The sequence below is a fragment of the Pithys albifrons genome, chromosome 1 (assembly GCF_047495875.1).
Source record: "Pithys albifrons albifrons isolate INPA30051 chromosome 1, PitAlb_v1, whole genome shotgun sequence".
NCBI lineage: Eukaryota > Metazoa > Chordata > Aves > Passeriformes > Thamnophilidae > Pithys > Pithys albifrons.
In genome coordinates, this window is record NC_092458.1 from 86,383,502 (window position 1) to 86,406,671 (window position 23,170).

The following is a 23,170-nucleotide window of genomic DNA, read 5'->3' on the forward strand; positions in this document are numbered from 1 at the left end:
AGATCTTGAGACGGTTAAGAAGAATTGAAAGCTTAAAAAAAATTGACATTGTTACTATTTCAGTTTCTATTAGTAGAACAATTTAAAATACATAAAAATACATTTTTGCACAAGGCTAGATATCTTTTCAAATTGGTGGCAAGTTCAAAACAAGGATTGGATAAATTCCTAAAGAGATACTAAAGGGAAAATATTGGAGGATACGGTCTAGTAACCCTTGTTTTATATTTGCGGATACTGGAGGAATAGCAGGGGAGTGGATCACACAGAGGCCAGGCTTGCAAGCTGTCTCCACGTAGCTCTTCTGGCACTGAAGAGAAAAGTTGGGTTAGATGAACCCTGGTCTGCTTCAGTGTTTTCTTGTGTTTTGAAATGTAATTTGCACTAAAGCATGCAGAATTGTTACTCTCCTGACTGCACATTCAAAAATACAAGTATTCCAATAAGGAAGGCTGTCAGGAACTCTTGACTAAGAACTGACAATTTTTACATTATGCTGACATGTCCATTGTTTCCATTTGCTTCCATGCCTCCTTGGAATAAGGCATTTGAGCTATATTAGAGCTGGAATGTTTACAAAATAGTGCAGGATGGAGCATCCTCTCTGCAGAGGATCAATCGCCTATCGTCTTTTAAGGAATAGAATATTTGAACTGCCCATAGGTCTCCTGTAGGGATTAAGGCGATGGGATTAATAGTTCTTCCTGATGCCTCTGGTTTGCTCTGATTTCACAGAACTCAAAGAAACAGCTACGTTTCATTAATGGAAAAGAAGCATCTGTCAGGCCCTCGTATTTTCTCCAGGAGTCTTGTGCAGTGCCTGTACAATGCTAGCTTTTTTCTTTATCCTAAAGGCAGGCCTGAATTCCTCCTGCAGAAGCCAGACCAGGTGCATGGTTCAGATGAATGTTTAATGCTATTTGATGTCAGGTTCTGCAGGTGGTGTGTGTCAGAGGGGAATAGGGTCAAAGTGCATTACTTTTTGATCTGTGACTACATATTGTCTGCATACAGAACTAGAATGTGCTTCAGTGAATGTCTGTCTAAAGATTTATGGATAGAATTAAAAGGATTATAAATTAAGGTGTTTTCTTCAAAGCTTAGGACCAGCAGAACAGAATTAACACCGTTTACCTAATTGTCACTCTTCTTTATCAGTTTCAGAATGACATGCAAACCCAGAAGGAAAAAAAGTAGTTCCATTCTAAAGAGACCCATTTTAGGTTTGTCATGTGCATGACTTCCTCCATCAAGACTCCAGACATATACCACTGGGGTACTCTAAAATAAGTAACTACACATATCTAAGAGCAAATTTTCTTCATTTCTAATAAAAAGCTGTGTACTGATAGAAGATAATTTGGAGTGAATGCTGACCTGTTAAGCAACACTAGTGCCTCATGGCCCTTCATGTGTCATGACTGACAGTGCTTGAACTTTGAGGGAATCTTTTATTTGCATAAGGAAACTGTGTCAGAGATACTGACTGAATGAAATGCTTTGCCATGGTTTTGATACATCATGGGCACACAGCAGCCCCATTTGAGAGAGAAATCCCGTAAGCGCAGAACTGTACTAGTGTCAGCTGTTCTAGTACATATGGGAGCACTATTGCTATATGTTCTGTAGCACTGAGCATCATTTGCCTGGAAATTGTACTAAAGTGTTCCCACTTCAAGACTGAGTTCAGAAAAAGTGAGAAATTACAGCACTGATTCTGTCTGGTGAGAAAAAAACAGACCTTAAACAGTGCCAGGTAAGCCAAGCATACTATGTTTCGCATTTGAGACTTTCCGGCTGAAATGGTTTATGTTTGCAGTCTTGGGTATAAGAAGCTTTGAGATGCTGGGCAAGAGCTGACTCTCCTCTTTTGAAATGTACAACAGAATAGAGCAGCTGTGTATAAGGAAGAATAAAAATCCCCCATTTAAAAAAAAATCCTGTTCAGCACTGGTATAGATGCTCAAAGAAGCTGCGGAATCTCCATCCTCAGCAATGGTCAAAACTCACTTTGACAAGCTTCCCAAAGAACTCTTCTCTCTGCTTGTTCAACTAAGAAACCAGGATTCTTGAAAATACTCATAATAATTGTATTCATCTCTCTTATTGGCATCTCGAACATAAATTTCGGTAATCCAGGTACAGTAGCACAGAGATGTGCTAAAGTGAACAGCCATAATAGCATTAGTGAATAATGTAAGCAGACAACCTGCAGATTTCTATCTCCCATCTCTTGAAGCTTGGCACTAAAGCAAAAGACATATATGACTTGTCTTTTCTGACTGCTTAGGATTTTCACAGTTTAATAGGGCTGAATCGTTGAAAGACATTTGGATCCTTGGGAACTGCCATGCTTTTGAGATGCTTTAGGAGTTTCAGGACTTCAAGGAGATTGAGATAATTCCACTAGCTAAGGAAATATGTGCCTAAAAATGGTTTAGATTCCTTTATGGAAGAGTGAGCATAAGAGGACTGACAGATGGTACATGACTGGCAAGTTCATGTAGTTGGAAGAAATAGAGAATGAGAAAGAGTATTTAAGGAAGTTTATTGAAGAATCCTTTGCAGACAAAGTATATTACTTTGCAGTTGGGTTTGGGGGAGAATGGGGAATAGTAGATTACATAGCAAGAAGAAATAATCTCTCTAAAATCAGTTTTGGAAGAAGTAACTAGCTGAAAAGGCCATGAAAAGGTGCCTGTGTGGACAAGAGAAGAGGGTGGTTTAAAAATTGGGATGGTTTGAGGTTTCTGTTTACGTAGTTTGGTGTAGGGAAGAAATAGCAGGAGAACTGAAGAATGAAAGATGAGCGTCTTTGGGTGTAGTCAGATTCTATACACATCAAGTGCTAGGGGGAAGGGCAGGGCAGCGGTTAGCAATTTAGGGGCTTGGTACTCTTTAATTCAGAGCAGCTAGTGCTTCCCTCCCACTCTCCCTTAAATGCTTCCACAATGTGCTCTCTGGCCTTCATTGGAGAGTAAGCATTTTTCTATGAGGTATGGAAGAGGCAGGAAAAAAAATTGGAAAAAAAATGTAAGAAAAAAGGCAAATTTATCTATTTTTGCCTGCTAAGTCACAAGCAGCTTTTTGATTAGCCACAGTTTATTTCAGGAAAAAATAATTTCCAGTCTAATCCAGGCAGAGGCTGTGTGATTCCTCATGAAGAGCTGTGCAAGTTTACCAGGATAAAGGGTTGACCAGGATAAGCCAAACAGACCCTGTAGGAGACATGTGCAGGTCAAGAGGGAAGCAGAACAATTGGTTTTCTTGGAGCCAGAAATTGTTTTGTGTCTGTCTCTGTGTACAAGGGATTTTTTTAATTATATCTGCTTTGTGGTAATTTCAATACTATGGCCTGAGATCCAGGAGCCAGAGCATATTCGGGTTGTGTTTTCTTCTCTGCCACTCATGAGTTATGTGACATGAGAAAATCTGAGTTGTGAGCTGTTTTCAAACCTTATGTAAATGAATGAAGTCCCACTGACTGGAATAAAAGGTTTGTTCAGTTTATTTGACCTCTGTTTCTGCATTTGTTTGCCTTCCAAATGAATCTCTCAGGATCTTACTGGCCTAATAAAAAAGCTTTTAGATATTATAATGTTACAGATTGACTGGCAGTAAAAATGATGAGTATGAATGTCTCCATGTGGTCATACAGGCTTTGTTCTGGTGTACCCAGTCTTGGGTTTTGTGGCTAAGGCAGCAATCTTCAACCCTGTTCCAGGAGAGCACTGCTATGTGCTTGGATAGTTCTTTCTGTAAAGAAGGGCTTTCTGATCATTCAGCCTAAAATTTTCTTCTTTTTACAGTTTCATCCGGTGGTGTTTTTCTTCTGTGATGCATTGTGATGTATATGTTAACTAACATGCAGTACCTGTATATTGTACCATCCTCCCATTTAGTCTCCCTTTTTGCTCTGTTGTATATAACTGGTTTCATTTTTATCTTTCCTTATGAATCAAAGATTTTGCCTCTTGCTGAGGTCCCTTTAGTTTCCTTATATTTTACTGATGCCCAGAGAGCCTTTGGTTCATCAGTGCTGTTCTAGGTTCTCACTGAGGGCAGTATAAAGAGAGAACTATTCCATCCTGTCCAGTAATTTCTTCCTGCCTCGAGTAAATCAAATCAAATTGCACTCTGCTGCCTTTTCGCATGCTCCCCAAGCTGCTTTTTTCACCCCATTGCAAGGTTTTCAGATAATTACAGTGAGGCTGCCCCTTTTAATTAGAACTCTTCCCTCTCCTGTTTCAGCCAAGTTATTGAGCCATTTCTGTATATTGCCTGAGACATTTTGCTTTCTCCTTAGCCACGCTTCACTGTCTCACTGAAGACATTGAAATATTTTCAATGCTCTGCACAAAGAGCACCTGAAGAAACAAAACATAATGGCTTTTTGCATGCAACCTACATATTATTGTGGTACTTCTCTGGTGGGCTGGGATTGGGCAGATGGAGCCAGAATTACCTTACTTAGCAAAATTATTGTGCTGAATTGATCTCATGCAATGCTGGATTAGGCTGTATGCTGCTCCTTTACTGTGAGATAAGCCTGTATGTCAGGTTCTTAATTGGAGGTGGTAAAGTTTTGTTTGGATTTTTCCCCACTTAAGGTAATAAACTTGGACTTTTTCTGCTTTTCCTGGCTGTAATACAGTCTCCCTATTTAACCTTAAGTATCACAATGTTTGCTTCCTCACGTACCACATATCAATGGGAAGAATATTGTCCAGCTTCAGTAGTGTTGTGCAGTCACATGCTGAAAGGGACAAATGCCTGCATCTGATACACAGTTACAAGTGAGTCAGCCATGCATATTTGTGTTGGCAAAAACTCTCCTGTCATAGCTACTACCCTGCAGAGTCTTGAAAACAAAAAGTGAGACAGAGTTTGAAAACCATTCAGGGGAAATGGAATGGACACCTTCCAAGAGACGTTGCCAAAGATGCAAAGGGTTGGGACTTACATAAAAGTATAGCCTATAATATGGTACAGATCAACACTGATTTGGGAACCCACTGTCGCTGATGCCATAAATGTCTCAAAATCTTTACTGGCAGTGTGCAAAACACCTGTGACTGACTGAAGTCTTGAAGGCTGGGTATATGGTAAACAGTGGGTCTGTGCTCCTCTTTCTCACCTGTGTGTCGGAAGTAGTAAGTGGTGGAGTGGGTGTATAAGAACTGTCAGTTTTGTATTTTTGTGACCTGTTTTCTGTTTCTACCTTCTGTTTTTCCTTAAACAGTATTTCTGTGTGAAGGCCAGTGTGCTTTGATTTGGGAAGATAGTAAAACACCCCGAGAAATCTCTGACCGTTTGAAGGGAGTGGTGTGTGTTTGTTGAAGATGGTGGTATTCACAGTGAATCTTCATGGATTCTAATGCTGGCATCAGTGCAACAAGAGCGGTGGGAATGGGTTGGATCTGGATGGTCTGCTTCATTCATCTAGTCACCTCACTAGAAGGTAAGAACAGATGTTATACATAGCAACAACTTTAATGAAGTTTTCTGTAGAGGTTACAAAAAGAATTTTAAAAAAAATGTGCTCACCAGTAAGCTTATCCTTGTCCAGATGAGCACTGAGCACATGTCTTTGTTTGGTGGTTGATCACTATCTCTTGAGATGTAAAACTTCTAGTACTGTTTTTAGTGGGAGAGGCAAACCCTCTAATGAAAGATCATTGATGAATATTACTACTAGCTATCTCAGAAGTGACAGCCTCAAAGAATAGTTTTTTTGCTCTGGGAATAAGCTCCTTGTTTATGCTTCGCATGTATTTGATTCTTGTATTCCTGTTCTTGCACTATGTGTTTGTTTTGTGAAACAATCTCTGAACCATTTATGCAGTTCTAGAAGGCAGTATCCAGTGGGCTGAAATCAAGAGTCTTTGTCTCACATATGAACAACTTGCTTCAAATAATAGATATGGAGAGAATGCTTTACATTAACAAGAAGAGGCAGTTCACATTCAGCCAGCAGAGGAGAGGAGGGAGAGAGAAGGGAAGGCAGGGTAGGGAAAAGGTGGGCAGAAAAGAGAGGCCGAGAAAATGGTAGAATAAAGAATAGATGGTAGGAGGGAGGGTGATGAGAGCAGGAGATAAGATGAGAGCTATGGAAGACACTTAGAGAAGGGCAGAGGTATTGTAAACAGTCCTCTTGTTCGTTCCAAGAAATACCCTTGCAGCTACATGTGCTCAGTGAACTGTACTGCTTTGTGATGAATGTTCATCTCTTGCATTTCTAAAAGCCTCTAAAAAAGGAGAGGAGGAGCCAAAGGGAGACAAGGAAAGACCTAGAGGATAGGAGAGGAGAATGGTGTGAGATCTAATAAAAAGAGGAAAGCTTGTCTTCTCTTAATATAGGAGGGGAATGGAATGGGAGAGGAGGTGAGAGACTAAATAATTGATGTAAGATTACAATATAAATTCTTAAATCTCTGAAATTCTGTTAATTACTGATTTTAAAATTATTTTACAAAATACTATGTAATTCCTTGTGTAACTGGTAATGGAACTGAGATAGAAAATATCAATTCTCTCTGCAAATATAAAGCAACTCAGTGATGCCTGTAGGAACTGGCATTTTTTGAATTCAGTACTCACTCCTGTAAGTTTGTAGAAACAAAAGAGATGAGAAAGCACTGTCTGATACAGATTCACAGGTCACATAGTTGAATTGCTTGGATTAAAATAGAGCAGTAAAATTCTGCCTATGGAGATGAAGCAGTAAAGGTTCCCATGAGCTGATTTTCAGCTCTCAATTCAGAGTCAGGGGAGTCAGCACCTTCACTATGACTGTGCTGTGTGGTCCTAGGTTTGCACTCCAAAGCTAATTTACATCTCAGAGGTAAGTATTTTTGTTGTGGTCAAAATCAAATTAAAATTATGCAGTAGAGGAGGAAAGTCTGATGATAACTATGTGGAAAGCTTTGCTTTGGTATAGGGTTGGCCATAAGGAAAAAAAAAGGCCCATGGCTGATTTGTTGACTCATTATTATATATACTAGAAACTTGAACTTCAGGTTTCAGATTTAAGTTGAAAAATACAGGGAATATCCATTGTAGTCTTTATTTTTTATAATGTTTCTTAGAAGTTTTAGAAGGTATCTAAAATACATTTCACCCATAACTGAAGAGGATTGACTGAGTGGGAAAATCAGGCAAGGTAGCTTTTCTTCCAAGTGTTTCTCAGGCATTTGAGTTTGATTTAACAGTCTGAATGTGAATCCCTTTTTTCTTAAAACTAAGCTTTGTTTGAAATTTTCTAAACCTTACTGTAAATGATTAAGAAAAGAAGGAGAAGCTGTAGAGAGAGGAAGAGATGAAGTCAAAATATTCAAACCATCTTTATATGCATTATGAAGAGAGCAAATACTTCTTATGCAGAATACTTTCCAGATAGAAGGAAGGCAGCATGCTTTTACAGGACCTATAGTAGGACTTCAGACTCCTTCATGACTTAGAAGTAAAGAAGTTCTTGTAAGCAACTGAAAATGTTTTGTTGTTACTGTTGTTGATTTTAATGCATAAAAAGTAACCATTAGGCTGAATTTGTTTGATACAGCTCCAGTATCTGGACACACTGATTTCACTAGGAATGAGCATGTCTGTTCAAAGTTTTCCAGATGTGATTTTTACACTAGAAAAAAAACCCATATGGGAAACTTGAGGGTAAAGTGCTTTGCAAACAGAAGACATTTGTAAATTTGTTATTTTAGCTTTATAAAAGGAAACAAGATTGCACAAAAGTTTTCATTAAGATTACATTTCCCAATGTTTATGGCTCTTCAAGAGTTTTAGAGCATTTCATTTGGAGAGCATTATTTTTGAGCCACATGCTGGCTTAAGTAATGGATTTTTCCTTTTTCTGAAGGACACTTAAAGAAATACACAGAAAATTTATTTCTTTGAAAATCTGTATATGTATGTAATTACAGTTTATCACTTAACATTGAAGTTACCATTTAAGGTTAACCTTTCTGATTGTAAAGTTAGTGAGGCATAGAATTTGAAAATGCCTGATGGGCCACAGTCAAGACAGGTGAGAACAAGTGATAACTTTTTAATGAAATAGCTCCTACTAAGGCACTGAGTTGAATTTTATGTGGAATATTGGTTTTGCTTTGACTGAGTTATAAATGTCTGCAGCTGTAAACACAAGCAGAACTCATTAAATATGTTCCAAAGGAATTATGTGTTCTGCATGTAAGTGACTGCATTTATTTTACAACAAACTCTCTAGCCTGCAGAATGGCTGGACAACCTTTCTAACTGCCTTCTAGAAGAGCAAGACAGAGAATAAGTCTTCTGCTTTGGTAAAGCCTCTTTGCACTGAAAATGTCTTCTTAGCAAAAGGGAATGTGGCAGAAAAAGGTAGCAAGGTCAGATATTCATATTTAATTTTTTCCCCTATCTCTGCCATTAACTGGTTATCATCTTGGGCTGTTGAAAATAACGTATTGATTGCTCAAATTGACTTGCCTTTAAAGTGGAGGAAAACTATATTTTCCGTGAAGGGAATATTCAGAGTAAAAAATACGATTGTCTTTTGGTTTAATAGATTCAGCTTAGTATATACAAAGAAAAGTTTAAATTAGTGTTACTTTACTTCAGAGGGAAAAAAAAGTAAAATTAAGTTCTTGTTTTGGTTGCTTGTGATTCACATGACTTATTAATATCCTAGCAAATGTTTTTTCCCAGTTCTTTCCTGACAGTCCGCTGCATGCCAAAATCTTTGCCATATGCTTGGAAAGCCCAGGACAGAGCAATATCTTATTGTAGACATGCAGAAGGTGAGCAAGACTGGGCTGGATGTGCAGTTTGTTTATAAAGGGGAAATAGACAGGAGGTTACCCATTTGGTGAGCTTCAGCAGCTCCGTTTGATTTGTTTTGTTCCAGAGCAGATTCCTGTGCAGTCCCTGTGCTAGGACATTCCCATTCACAGGAGTGTACCCTAGCCCTGTGTTGAATCTGTTCCCAAACTGCAGACTAGCTCTTGGTGTTCAGGGGCCAGTAGGAAATAGAGGCTATTCAAGCTGCAACTAACACTGTTTATATTCAAAGCTAATTAAACCTTCAAAGAAAAAGAACTGCATTCTTGGAATGTAGGGTATCTGGGACTTTCAATGTATGCTTCAGTGAAAATTTGGAAGGTATAAGCTCACTTTTTAATGTCTATGAAAAAAAGTAAGGAGGAAAACATAGCTAAACACTAGAAGTCAAACTGCGCTGTCATCAAAAGTTGCCACTTTGATGTCATAACAGTTGGATCCAAGTTCTGGACTCAGTAGCGGGTGTTTACAGAATTGAACTCTTAAGCTGTGGAGGAATACACATTATATTGTACCACTAGGAAAGTTGTAGATAGTAATTTAATTTGATTTCATACGCAAAGTTGAAACTGGTTTTTTTCTAATTCCCTAATGTCTGTGTTTTCTGACATCAGTAGATGAATTAGGGCAACACGCTAATCCTGGCAGTTTCCCTAGGGCTTTAACAAAAGAAAAGGGCAGGTAAAAAGAAAAATACACAGTCATCCATAAAGCTTAAAAATCTGTGTTACATTGCAAAAAGCTGTGTATTTCCATATCCTAGACCATTTGGCTGTCGTTTCTCTGTTTCACAGATGGCACACAGCTCTTCGGAGGGTGTGAGAATTCCTCCTTTCGGATGACAACTTTGATGTTCTGATAGTGTCAGCATTTTGCTCTGACATAGCAAGTAGTTAAGTAATATTATACTTCATGGAACTTACTAAACACATAGCCCATTGGCTCCAAATAGCTTTTTTAAAATTAGTTGTATATAAGTACAGAAGTAATATAGGATCATTCATTGCACGAATGACTTCAAAACAGATTTATCCAAGAAAAAAATTCCAACTCCTTTGTCTTATATAGATTATGTTTGTATGTATTCTCTTATATTAGGAGGCATATTTTATAACTCTGCAACTTGTTTTTTCCGGTAAGTCATATTATTTTTCCAATTTCAACTTTGCATATTTTTCCATATTTTTCTCTTTACCTGCCCTTTTCTTTTGTTAAAGCTCTAGGGGAGCTGCCAGGATTAGCGTGTTGCCCTAATTCATCTACTGATGTCAGAAAACACCGACATTAGGGAATTAGAAAAAAAATTTTGTTTAAAAATAACAACAATCTTTGTGTTGGGTAGTTATAAACAAGTAGAATTTTGGGGCTATTTTTTTGGTTTTTTACTTGTTCCATCAACTCATTTTTGAAAAACAGAATACGTGTTAGAGTTGTGTATGTCACTGGCCATTGATGTATTATTTACTTTCACCACTATAGCTGTTCAGTTTTGGAAGAAGTTCTAGTGTGTTTAAGGCTTCCCAAAGGGTTTGACTGTATTCTGTCTCCAGGTGATAGAGCCCATGCACAAATATATTTGTTCAGTTGAGTGATAAAACACTCCTGTGAAAAAGGTCCTCTCCATTCTCCCAAAGGAGCACAGAGAACTAATGAAAGGCAGGAGAATCTGAATAACCTAACAGAGAAATAAGTCCCCTGACCCAGCTTCTCTCAGGGCTCTTGCAGGAGTGTGATCAGCCCATGCAGTGGGAATGGAACCCATTAAGTTAAGACACTGGAAGTCCTCTCTGGAACACCTTGGAAATTGAAGGGGGTTACTGCCGATGGGGGTATGGGATTTACAAGGGAATGTAAGAAAGTTCATTTGGGTCTTTGCAAAACTTACTGCGAGTTATTTTGGGGAGGAACCATAGGTAGGGAAAGAGAGGGATCAAGGTGGTTTTGGGGAGGATTAAATATGAGAAAGTAGAGAGAAAAGGGGACAGTCATGTAAACAGACTGCAGGTCAGTGTCTTGGGTTGAGCTGGCAAAATGCCAAGTGTTCAAGACAGAGTAAAAGTGTTCCTCCCCCCCCAACCAGCTAAGGGAAAAAAAAGAGGGAGAGAGGGAAAAAAACCCCTTCAAACTAGGTTTATGCTGAAACTAACTACATGTATTTCTACAAAACAAAGAAAATTAAGAGAAAACTACAATATAAAACACTTTCACAAGTTATGTATAACAGGAAATAATTTCTCACTTCCCAGTTAATACAAAGCTCATTACTCTAGATCCATAAGCACTTTAAAAGACACTTAGCAAGAAAGAGAAATTATAACAACAAAATATTTTTACTTCTCTGAATTCAAACAAAATGCAAGCAGAGGCAGGAGGAGCAGGAGCAAGGCCTACTCTAAGACAGAAGCTGGATCATGTCTGGCTTGTACCTTGGCCATAGCAGAACTGACTAAGCCATCCTCACACACTGGATTTTACTCCTTTTGAGATGATGCAATATGGTATGGAATACAATATTATTGGGTGGAAGAAGTCAGCTGTTAGCTAGCTCAGCCCAGCTGAAATCAGCTGACAATTCCAGGCCTAGTCTGAACTTTAAAACTTAAATTTAGGCCCACCTGGCCAAACCCATAACAGTCAGTATGCCTGTCAGGCACCTGATCAGCACAGTCTATGTTATTTTCTTATTAAATTCAATTTTTCTTTAGTTAGCTGAGTGAGGGTCCTTTACTTTTGGTGTATGTGTGTACATGGACATTTATATACCAGAAACTGGAGTTGAACCACAGGTATAGTGGCCTATGATTCAACAGTACCAGCAGCTGGAGAACCTGGAATGGTTGAAAATCGAGTGCTAGGAACTCAAGTTGGACCACAGGTCATAGGATCTGTGCATCTGTGGTGCAAGCAACTGGAGTGAGTAAGCTTAAGTTAGTGAATCTGTGACCTCTTTATCAAGCCAGACTATCTTGTTAGTAGAGTAAATCGATTGAGAAGCCAGGGAAAGACCAGAGAATCTGGAAGATGAATAAGACGCTTGTATGTGTGTGTCTCTGTGAGTGCAGAAGACGGAGGGGGCTGTCTGCTGAGGGAATCAGGAGGTCCAGGTCAACTACTGAGGTCACCATAAGTTCTGGGGGTTCTTTGAGAGTATTTTGAATATCAGTGCAACAGGAGACAAGATGATCCAAGTGCCAGCTCCTGGGAAGGCTGAGTGTCTAAGACTAGTTAATGGAGAAATCCACAGAATATGTGCCTGTGGATATGTTTGTATGTGTAAGTAGGCTTCTGTGGAGTGGAGTAGCACTATGGCAACTGGCTACAGACCTTGGAAGCTCACAGGTCCAAGTGTCAGCAACCCAGGGGAAAGTGGAGTGGAGTAGCACTACAGCAACTGGCTACAGTCCTTGGAGGGTCACAGGTCCAAGTGTCAGCAACCCAGGGGAACAAGAATCCCGGGCTAGCTACTGGGTAGGCAGCATGCTTAAAGCCAGTGAGTAGAGGATCCATAGCATTCCTCTGTGTTTGTGTGAGGGGGTGTATCAGTGAGGCTGTGTGAATACTAGCAACAAGAGTGGGGCTGCAAGCTTCAAGTGCCAGCATACAGATAAACCACAGATCCAGAGGTCATCTAGTGGGGATTAAATGTTCAAGGACAGTTATTGCAGGGATCCATGTTGTATATAAATGCATATGTATTTCCCACTAACAGACCTTCATCCTTACCAACCAGAAAGGGGAACAGGATAAGGCCATTGGTGGTGCTGTTTCTGTTTGCATGACTAGTGAGTGTTTCTGTCTGTGTTAATGTTTGTGGCTGGCCATTTACATATGTGCAGTGCCTACATGTGTTTGTGTGTGCCTGTTGGGAATACCCACTCAGCCTTGCTATTGTACCTGGAGATAGGGAGCTGCAGCAGCCTTGCTCATGTTAGGTTACTGGATTTGACAACCCCTAACAATATTTCTACACATTCCCAAAGAATGCTTTCTCTTTCCAGCATTCTTAGAGAACATTCACAGTCTTTGTATTTGTTCATGTTTAAGGCATGTTTCAGTTTTTTTCAAGAAGTCTTGTAGAGCCTTGCTGCTTGGGGCATTCAGCTACATGCCAAACTTTCTGCAGGTTACCTTTTACTATAGTGCCCTTTGCCCTTTGTGGATGTACATTTGGATATATTCAGGATTCAACTGGACAAGATCCTGAGCAACCTACTGTAATTTAGCCTGGCCTTGAGCAGGGTGTTGATCAAGATGACCTCTGTACCTCCCTTCCAGCTTGTTTCATTCTGATCATCCTTAGCACCAGATTCTCATCTCACGGGTAAAGAGATTCTTTTGCAGTCTTCTCAGGATCAGCTTTCTTGTCAGCAACTATAGTTTGCCTAGGCTTGGGTTGTATAATTCCCCCTTGCACCACTGCACTGTTAAGACACTGAGGACAAGTATTCCCCAATACAGAAAGCTGTTAGGCCATCTCTGCCTTCCTGATGGTTGTCTAAGGGTCAATCATCCTTGGATGAATTGTCATCCTCTTGATCAGGGGAACATTTTGCCTGTAACACAAACACTAAATAGTCTTGCTTGAAAGTACGTTAAAAGTCTTAAAATCATTAACATGGCTATTCTGAACATGCAGATCTGTGATAGCAGCTTCCAGCCTCTGTCCAGTTGATCTTGATGTTGACATTGTAGTATAATGTAGCCCAAGAGGTTGGTTTGTGATGTAAGTATACACTAATACTAGCTTAAGTGTCAGGCATTTTTATTTATATTTATGTCTGTGGTGAAGAGCAGCAGAATACTGGTCTGCCCCAGCACACTGGGGTTGTGGCATGCTACAGCAGTCATCAGTACCAATAAAGTGGCAGAGTGAAGGCTTGTACCTGTACACATGTAGTCATTCATAGTGTTAAATTATTAGCACAGCCATGGGTTTGGCCCATGCCAGTTAATCTTATCATAAACAGTGCCTACACATAGGTCAGAAGTTAGGATGGACCAAAAACCATTCCACAGAGATGGCTGGGTGCAAGCATGCATTTCCATGGACTTGTAGTTTTTAGCCATATGAACATAAACCGTACTGTGCCTGATGTCCTCAGAATCAGAGAGCAGTGTAAGAGTGTGTTAGATTTGTGAGTGTGCCTGCAGGTAGTGTGACTGGGGATCTGATTCAAGGCATACAGCCAGTAGGAGAGGGAGAAAGAAAAGAAAAATAGTGAGGAACTTTTGACTGCAGGTTGTGAAATGAGATTTATGCACAAAAAATTCTTGTGTCCTTTTCATATTTTTCTAATTTTTTCAGACTTAAAATATTCACTGTGAGAGGGACAGTTCTGTCTGCTTCAGGCTGCTTATTTCTATTTGCCTGTGAAATAGTCATGTACTTGATAAACATTACCTTGCTCACTGGTGAGAAGCTGTCTGGAGAATATGCTTGACATGTCAAGCACAGTCTGCAGAGCAAGTCTTCTCTATTTCTTTTCTTCTCCTTTCCTTTCTAACTTTTTATCTGCCTTTTCAATCCCAGATTAACTTCTCTATTTTATTTTCTTCTAGAGTTTCCATGGGGTAGGTGCATTATACTTTGGTAAATGGGAGACAGACCTGATTAGAAAAGTTCTGTCTGTGTTGAAAAATGACCTTGTATATTATTTCAGCATATCAAGGCCATGTCTGGGAACCCAGTGGCAAAGTAATGATATGACACAGCAACCCCTGTGCCAGACTGCAATTGAGACTGTAATGGGTGTGAGGGAATGCCAAGTCCCTCTGCTGCCAGGACGGCCTAGGAAAGACAGTGCCTCAGGGAGGCACAGGCCTTTTGCAGATGTTCTACTGCTCACATTAACCGTCTGAGCCAAATTATCCTTGAGTGCTGATCTGCTCACCATTTCTTGGGGTTTGTTAGATAATTTCAGTGGGGTTGTACTTTAACTGTAACAAGCAGCTCCACAGTTTGGGTAAGCCTGCACAGGTGTTTTGCACTGCTTTTGAATCAAAGAACTGCATCAGCTCCTCAGAAAGGTCTAAGAAATGTAAGGTCTCTTACAGGAATATAGGGAACGTAGTTCAGGAACACTGATGAGGGCTGAGGTCTGGATAAACTTTTCACTTGATCATGTCTGCTTTAAGATGACTAGTCTTTCCTTTCCCATGATTAGTTTGGAGTGAATCCCCAGGTGCATTGGTAGGGATAGTAGCATCAGCAATGCATAAATTGAAAAGACAAAACATTGAGGATCTCTCTCCTGCATAAAACATGGAACAGTCATGTCATTAAACCTTTGCAAGAGGAATATTGAGTCCTATTTGTAAATAAGCTGGGTGTTGCTTCTGGGTTCTGGGTTTGGTTTTTTAATCTGTTTTGTAAGGTTTAGGTTTTTTTAAAGCAACAAGATGGAAATATGAAAATCAAAATAAACAAATAAAGTTTTCCAGAATCAAAGAAAAAGCAGTTGATTTATACAGTGTATATCAACACATATAAATACCTACTCAAGGGAGTCTTTTTCTTCTTCTATGCCCTCACCAGGAACTTCCAGGATGGTCTCAGACCTTGACATAGTATTTTGGAGAATACTACATTTATAGTTTGCACTGTCACAGTCTCTTCTATATTTCTTTGAACCCTAACAGAGAATAATGTGTCCAAGAGCAGTCAAGGCTAGTATCTGTCTCCGTTCAATAACAATGGAAGTGCAGAGTAGTTGTAGGAATAAAGTAGGCCTCTGAAGCAGGATGATACAACAGACTGTTTAATACTAATTTTCTGATAAAACTGGGACTCCTTTACAGGCTTGCAATGTAATACCCAGATCCAGAACAAAGTGAATCTATTACAGGATTAACTGGGTCATCGTCCTAAACTCCTAAAGAAATTTGTTTCCAGAACTGGAAACAAACATGTGTTGGCATTGTGTCCACACTTAGAACTGCAAATAAAATGGGCAATTGTAGTCCAAAGGAGACTAGCGTGCATTCATGTAACTCATCTCTCTATCCCAACTTTTGCTTTCCAAAAAGAGAGTAGCCTCATCTGTACTGCTCATTATGATGATTCTGATCCATGGTGCCAATGTGCTTACATTTTGCTTGGGAAGGTCTGGTCAGAATATTGTCAAGCAACTTGCTAATCATGACTTAGCATGATTATATGCCCAGTGCTTCTGCCTCTGTCTTGGCCCTTCTAGTATGGACATAACTGTCATATTTAATCCCAAAACATGAATGTATATTTTTGGTGTATGGAAGCTCTCTACATGGTAATCATGTGAGGAACATATAAGATTTTATTCTGACTTGGAATAGCACAAAATACTCTTTTTATTTAATTTTTCTAAATATAAACAGAAATACTTCTGGATACAACTCAAGAGACCTCAGAGATTGGCTGGACCACACACCCTTCTGATGGGGTAAGCATTTCCCTTGTCCTGTTCTTGACTGTGCCTCTGCTGGGAAAATATGCATGCATCTGATGAAGAAAGGGAGACTGCAAGCCATGAGACTTTGTTTATGGATTTTGTACAGATGAACAATTTGAACACAGTATGTTGTGCAAAGCCAGATTGTTAAGGGAGGAGGATACTGGGTGGGATACTATTGTCACCTCCTTACCCCTGTCTTCCTTCCACTCTCCCTCAGAAATACTGATGAGTTCTCCAGTCATCTCTCCATAATGATAGAATAGAACAGAATAGAATAGATTCTCAGTTGGAAGATACCTACAACAATCACCTAGTCCAGCTGCCTGACCATTTCACGGCTGACCAAAAGTTGAAGCATATTATTACAGGCATTGTTGAATGCCTCTTAAACATTGATAGGCTTGGAGTATTGATCACCACTCTAGGAAGCCTGTTCCAATGTCTGACCACCCTCTCGGCAAAGAAATGTTTCCTGATGTCAATTTTGAGCCTCCCCTGAGGCAGTTTTGACCCATTCCCACACTGGACCCCAGGGAGAAGGGATCAACACCTCCCTCTTCACTTCCCCTCCTCAGGAAGCTGCACAGGACAAGGAGGTTTCCCCTCAGCCTCCTTTTTCCGAACCAGAAAAGCCCAGAGTCTTCAGCTGCTCCTCACAGGACATGCCTTCCAGCCCATCCACCAGCTTTGCCCTCCTCTAGACTCATTCCAGGAACTTCAATGGTGGGGCCCAGAACTGCACCCAGCACTCTGTGTGAGGCCACACTAACAGTGAGCACAGTAGGATGATCCCCTTGTCTGACTGGCTGGTGATGCTGTGTTTGATGCTCCCCAGGATGGGGTTTGCCCTCTGCGCTGCCCAGGCACACACTGCTGACTCACCCTGAGCTGCTGCCCACCAGCACCCCCAGGGCTCTCTCTGCAGGGCACTCTCCAGCCACTCCTCTCCCCATATATACTTGCACACAGAGTTACTCCATCCCAGGTGCAAAATCTGGCATTTGTTCTTCTTGGATGACTGCCTAATGCTCTAGTCTATCCAGATCACTCTGCAAGACCTTTTGTCCCTCCAGAGAATTGACGGCACCTGCCAGTTTGGTCTTAACAGCAAACTTGCTAATGGTGCATTTAAATCCTACATCCAGATCACAGATAAATACCTTTCATAGAACTGGTCCTAGAACTGAGCCCAAGGAACACTGCTGGTGTCCAGTCACCAACCAAATGTAGCCCCATTCGTAGTGGAGTTACTCAGGGCTCCATTTTAGGGCCAGTGTGCCTTAATGTCATAATAACTGACTTGGATGCAGGACTCAAAGGAATACTAAGTAAGTTTGCTGCTGACACCATGCTGGGAGGAGCTGCTGACTCCCTCGAAGACAGAGGCCCTGCAGAGAGACCCCGACAAATTAGAGGACAGGACAATCAGTAACCAGATGAAGTTTAACAAGTGTTGGATTCTGCACCTGGAGTGGGGCATCCCTGGATGTCCATATACACTGGGGAACAAGAGGCTGGAGAGCAGACCAGAAGAGCAGCTGGGGGTCCTGGTCAATGGGAAGTTGAATGTGAGTCAGCTGTGCCCTGGCAGCCAGGAGGGCCAACCATGTCCTGGGGGGGCATCAGACAAAGCATCGCCAGCTGGGAGAGGGACAGGATTGTCCCACTCTGGTCTGCTCTGGAGTGGCCTCGCCTTAAATATTGTGTGCAGTTTTGGGTACCATGGTATAAGAAAGGCATCTACTAGAGGGTATCCAAAATAGAGAGATGGTGATGATGAGGGGTCTAGAGAGGAAGCTGTATGAGGAGCAGCTGAAGTCACTTGATTTATTCCACCTGGAGAAGAGGAGACTGAGGGGAGACCTCATTGCAGTCTACAACTTCCTCAGGAGGGGAAGCAGAGGGACAGGCACCAATCTCTTCTCTTGGTGACCAGTCATAGGACCTGAGGGAATGGCATGAAGCTGTGTTGAGGGAGATTTAGGCTGGATATTAGGAAAAGGTTCTTCACTCAAAGAGTGTTTGGACACTGGAACAGACTCCACAGGGAGAGTGGTCACAGCACGAAGCCTGTTAAAGTTCAAGAGCATTTGCACAACACTCTCAAGCACATGGTGGGATTCTTGGGTTGGACCTGTGCAGGGCCAGGAGTTGGACCTGATGATCCTTGTAGGTCCCTTGCAGCTCAGATGATCTTTGATTCTATGATTCATGCTGTGTGCATTGGTGTACACCCATTTCAGTTGTGCTCCTGAGACCTCCATGAGCCCACGGGCAGCATACATGTTCCCAGTAGCACTGCCATCCTCAGGCTATGCTATGGCAACCCTTGTTTACCTCCAGCTCTCCTGTTGGTATGCCCTTCCTCCATCAGTTCTAGATTACACCTCTCTCAATCAGTCTGTCCAGTTTATGAGCAAAGACATATTTCTCTCATTGTGACAGTGGATCCTATCAGGTCCCAGCATACCTCAAGGATTCTTTAGTGGTTACAAAACCAAGCATGAAGTATTGGGAAAAACACTACCTGTGCTCCTGAATTTTTTGGCATTCTTTCCAGGGCCCTGAAATCTCTCTCTGTCAACTTTGTACTTCTGGTTGAGACATTATTAGTACCCATGTGAAAAGACAGGAGTGGATAATATCTGAAGGCTGTACTAAGCTCTTCCATCATCAGATGACATCCCTAAACTAAACCCGGAAGGGAGCAAACTTGCCTAGAAAAATGTTTTGATCTGCAAGTGGGTGCTTCTGTTTCACACAAGGCAGAGTCACTAATGACTGTAACTTGCCATTGTTTCTTCTTGGCACTGGTCTTGTTGTGAGGAGTTGATTGGTCAGATCTTCAAGATAATACTTGAGCAGGACCCTTCTATTCTATCTCACTGTGCACCTCCTCTGTCATACTCAGGGCCTTGTATGTGTTCTGTAAAGCTAGTTGAGAGGGTAAAGAGGGGTTTCTCTTACAGCTTTGTGCAGTAACCTGCTTCCAGTACAGTAACCCCTCCCTATTCCTTCCTTGTGCCTTCCTCCTGGCACAAACCAGATTTGGATCTGACCCTGTAGTGACCATGCCAAGTGGCTTGTGTACATAGGAGATGTCAGAGCTCAGCTCCAGCTGTGGTAAAGCTGGGTAGAAGGGACTTCTGCTTTAATGTGTTTTCCAAAAAACATTGTCTTGTTTGTGTTAATGTGTCTTGTCTCTGGAGATAAGAGGTGGGGAAATAGGAGGGAAGAAAGTGACTCTATCATTTTAAGATTCTCAATGCCATGTGACAGGTTTGTATGAATTATGTTTTCTGTCACATCAGTTCTTACTTCACACCTTTACCACTCTATTTTGCCATCCTTTGTCCTGTCTAAAGTGTCGTGCTGCACATGGCATCAGCAGGTTTAAGTCTTGTCATGGACATGGCAAGGAGAAAGAAGGGGAAGACAAAGACCTCGCCTGTATTTTTGGTGCAGTTGAACACTGAACTGTTTTTTCTTTTCTCTCCCCTATATCCACTGCAGTGGGATGAGGTAAGTGTCCTGGATGACAAGAAGCGCCTGATCCGAACCTTTCAAGTCTGTAACGTGGCTGAACCAGGTCAGAACAACTGGTTGCGTACTCACTTCATAGAGCGACGTGGAGCCCACCGAGTTCACGTCCGCCTCCGCTTCTCAGTGAGAGACTGTGCCAGCATGCGCACTGTGGCCTCTTCTTGCAAGGAGACTTTCACACTCTACTACCACCAGTCAGAGGCTGACATAGCCTCTCAGGACCTGCCAGAGTGGCGTGAGGGCCCCTGGACCAAAGTGGATACTATTGCAGCTGATGAAAGCTTTTCCCAGGTGGACAGTACTGGGAAGGTGGTAAAGATGAATGTTAAAGTACGTAGCTTTGGCCCACTCACCAAGCATGGTTTCTACCTGGCCTTCCAGGACTCAGGAGCCTGCATGTCCCTGGTGGCAGTCCAAGTCTTTTTCTACAAGTGCCCAGCTGTGGTGAAAGGATTTGCTTCCTTTCCTGAAACATTTGCTGGAGGGGAGAGGACCTCACTGGTGGAGTCACCAGGGACATGTGTGCCAAATGCTGAAGAGACGAGCACGACTGGGTCCTCAAGTGTTCGGTTGCACTGCAATGGAGAAGGGGAGTGGATGGTGGCCATTGGACGATGCACCTGCAAAGCTGGCTACCAGCCTGTTGATGATGAACGAGCCTGCCAAGGTGAGAGAACCATTTTCCCACCCTTTAGGCAGCCATTTTTTTGTTAGCTCGCTGTATCAGCAGTATTTGGCACTAGCCAAAAGTTCACACAACTAGGAGATTAAACCATTTCTTACTGCAAATGCTTACTAGCAGTCTCTTCTGACACTTTCAGCACTTCAGACTGGAGTTGGAGTGGTTTAGGAATGGTACTCTCCAATTTAGTATTCCTGCTAAAACCACACCGCCTTGCTCCCCGTCCATCCCAAACTGGAAACTCAAAAGTCAATAGTCACAGTTTGAGATAAGAGCAATTTACTGGAAACAGCAATGAGATAAGAAAATGAACAGTAACAGCAACAATATTAATAACAAAAAGTATAAGACATATTATTTACATGGAAAGTCTATGACAATATATAAATACTGATCCATTCTTCCCCATCACATTTTCTCCAAACCAGAAGGAACACCCTTCTCCTCAGAAGCGAGAGTCACTTCCACCTGCCCCCAGCAATGACCCTAGGTGGTATGGAACAACATCTGGGTCCCAACCACATCCTCTCAGCCACGCTGCCTCCCAGCTACTGCAAAAATTACCCTTGTCCTGGCTGAAGCTGGACACCACTTCTTGGTGCTAAGAATATGATTGGAAACTCCACTCAGACCTTAGTTCCAGCTGCCACAGAGACAGCCTGTTAGGCTACCTCCAGGTTATTACCAGGAGTTGTCACTAGCCAGACCTACCATAACTCCACTTCTTCACCAAGGCAACAGCATTAGAAGAAAGATGCCACGTGAAGCAGAGATGAGCACAGAGCTAATACACTCTACCATCCTAGGTAGTTTTGGCCCTTTTGCTGGTGCTCCTGGAACTAGTAGGAAAAAAAAAAAAAAAACAGAAAGGGGAAATGGCAGCACCCTGGTCATGGGACAGGGAACATGTGGCTGACCTGAGTAGAAAAAACATTCATAATGGTATCATTACCAGCAGTGTACTTGCTGCCCATGAGCTCGTGGTATTTTCTGTGAAATATTTGTTTGAGGAAGTAGGATAAATTACGTATCACCCAGAAGTGGTACTGTGCCAAAATCTGTCCAAGCCCAAACACCCAACCTAATGTCATGACTGTATTCCTATCTCAAGCTTAAGACAGTCCATTAGAGGAAACTGCTTATGCTGATTATACAGTTTTTTGTATAATGTTCTTCTCATGCTTTCTTTGTTTTAATATACATCTACTCAAAATCTCTCAGCGATGTAAAATGTTGCTGCACCACACTTACTACTCTAAAAACTAAATGTAACGTGGAAGCAAGTTTTGGCTGCAGACATAATTTAAACGTTGAATTGTAATTTATTCAAATAAGAGTTTTGACTCAGACATTGAGCGTACAAATGTTCTGGTTAACACTAAGTGCAAATGTGATGGATGATTAATGGTTGTCAACACGTTACCTTAAATTCCAGCTTCATGAAGTGATTTGGGTCATGCAAAAATAGCATTATTAAAATACAGGTAATTGTGCTGGAGACTCACAAAGCAATTAAAACTGTAAGTGCTTTTCATTTGTTTAAACTTGGAGAATAATTAAAATGTCTGTGCCTTTTTATCCTGCTCATCCTGAAAGAAGTGTAACTACATTCATATAGTGCTCCTCCTGAGACAGTAAGCTCAGATGGACATAGAGCAGCTCTATACGGCACTAGCTTTGTTGTCAATATCAGCAGCATGACTAGTTCGCAGTCTAAATAAACTGCCAGTCAATAATTTAGTATCAGATAGTAGTCTTAAGCACTCAAAAATAATGAAATTAGTCTTGGCAAATTAAATAGGGATTTTTTTTAAATCTTCCATTTTTCATGGCATTCAGTGAAAGCGGATACTCCCTTGCAGCCTTATTATCACAGAAGCTGGAGAGGGTTGAAAATGGTAAGCATTATAAGGTATAACTGATATGACAGTCTATCAAGCTACAAAACTCCATTCCCATTGTTTACTTCCTTAGATTGCATGAGCAGCTTACAGCAACTAAAGACAACCACATAATGAATCCTAATGTCACGGGATATTTTTTGCTGCTCATGTTTCTTGTAAATTCCTCTGACTTGATCATTGTTTCTGATCTCTTCTTCTGCTATCAATGTGTTGCTCTCCTGTCTGAATAGAGCCACATTCAGCTCAAGTAATTTGTCCCCTTGCTTGGTGTTTCTTTGCGTGGAGTTCCTTCCAGCACTTCTCCTCTCTGTATTTTCTCCCTTCCTAAGAACAAAAGTACAGCATGATACAGAGCTGCTACACTGTTCTAGATGAAATACAGAACAAAAGCAATAGCCCAAGGGCAGATTTCTACTGATGATACTGCAGAGAGCTCCTCTTAATAAGATTGAAGAATCAACCAAGGATAGGAAGAAGAAAGATTCCTTCTTACACTTTAGTAGAAAAGAGTGTGTGGGCATTGCCTTCCCCCTCACCATATGCATGCCTGTGGAGTCCTTCCTGGACCAGCTGTTATCTCTTTATTTAGAACAAAGAATCTGCCAAGAGCCTTTCTCAGCAGATAGATGGAAAGTACTTTTTTTTTCCCCTACCCCCTATCATAAGTTAGGATACATTCTTTCATTACTTTTATAGAACTTCCTGCTGTATCTTACTATGTACCAAATTTCTCCAGCTAGAAAGAAGAGTGAAACAAAAACCTTTAGTAAGCCCTCTAGGTG

At 41.2% G+C, this 23,170-nt stretch overlaps 1 protein-coding gene across 3 annotated transcripts in view; it reads left to right on the top strand.

Moving 5' to 3' along the window:
* LOC139673106 (ephrin type-B receptor 5) overlaps window positions 1–23,170 on the top strand; it is a 78,578-nt gene that overhangs the window by 13,832 nt on the left and 41,576 nt on the right. For all 3 annotated transcript variants that reach the window (XM_071558125.1, XM_071558115.1, XM_071558132.1), the window contains exons 2-4: window positions 5,243–5,461; window positions 16,183–16,247; window positions 19,773–20,469. In XM_071558125.1, the coding sequence (XP_071414226.1) occupies window positions 5,368–5,461; window positions 16,183–16,247; window positions 19,773–20,469 (856 nt within the window). In that variant the 5' untranslated portion in view covers window positions 5,243–5,367. The remainder of the gene's footprint in view (window positions 1–5,242; window positions 5,462–16,182; window positions 16,248–19,772; window positions 20,470–23,170) is intronic.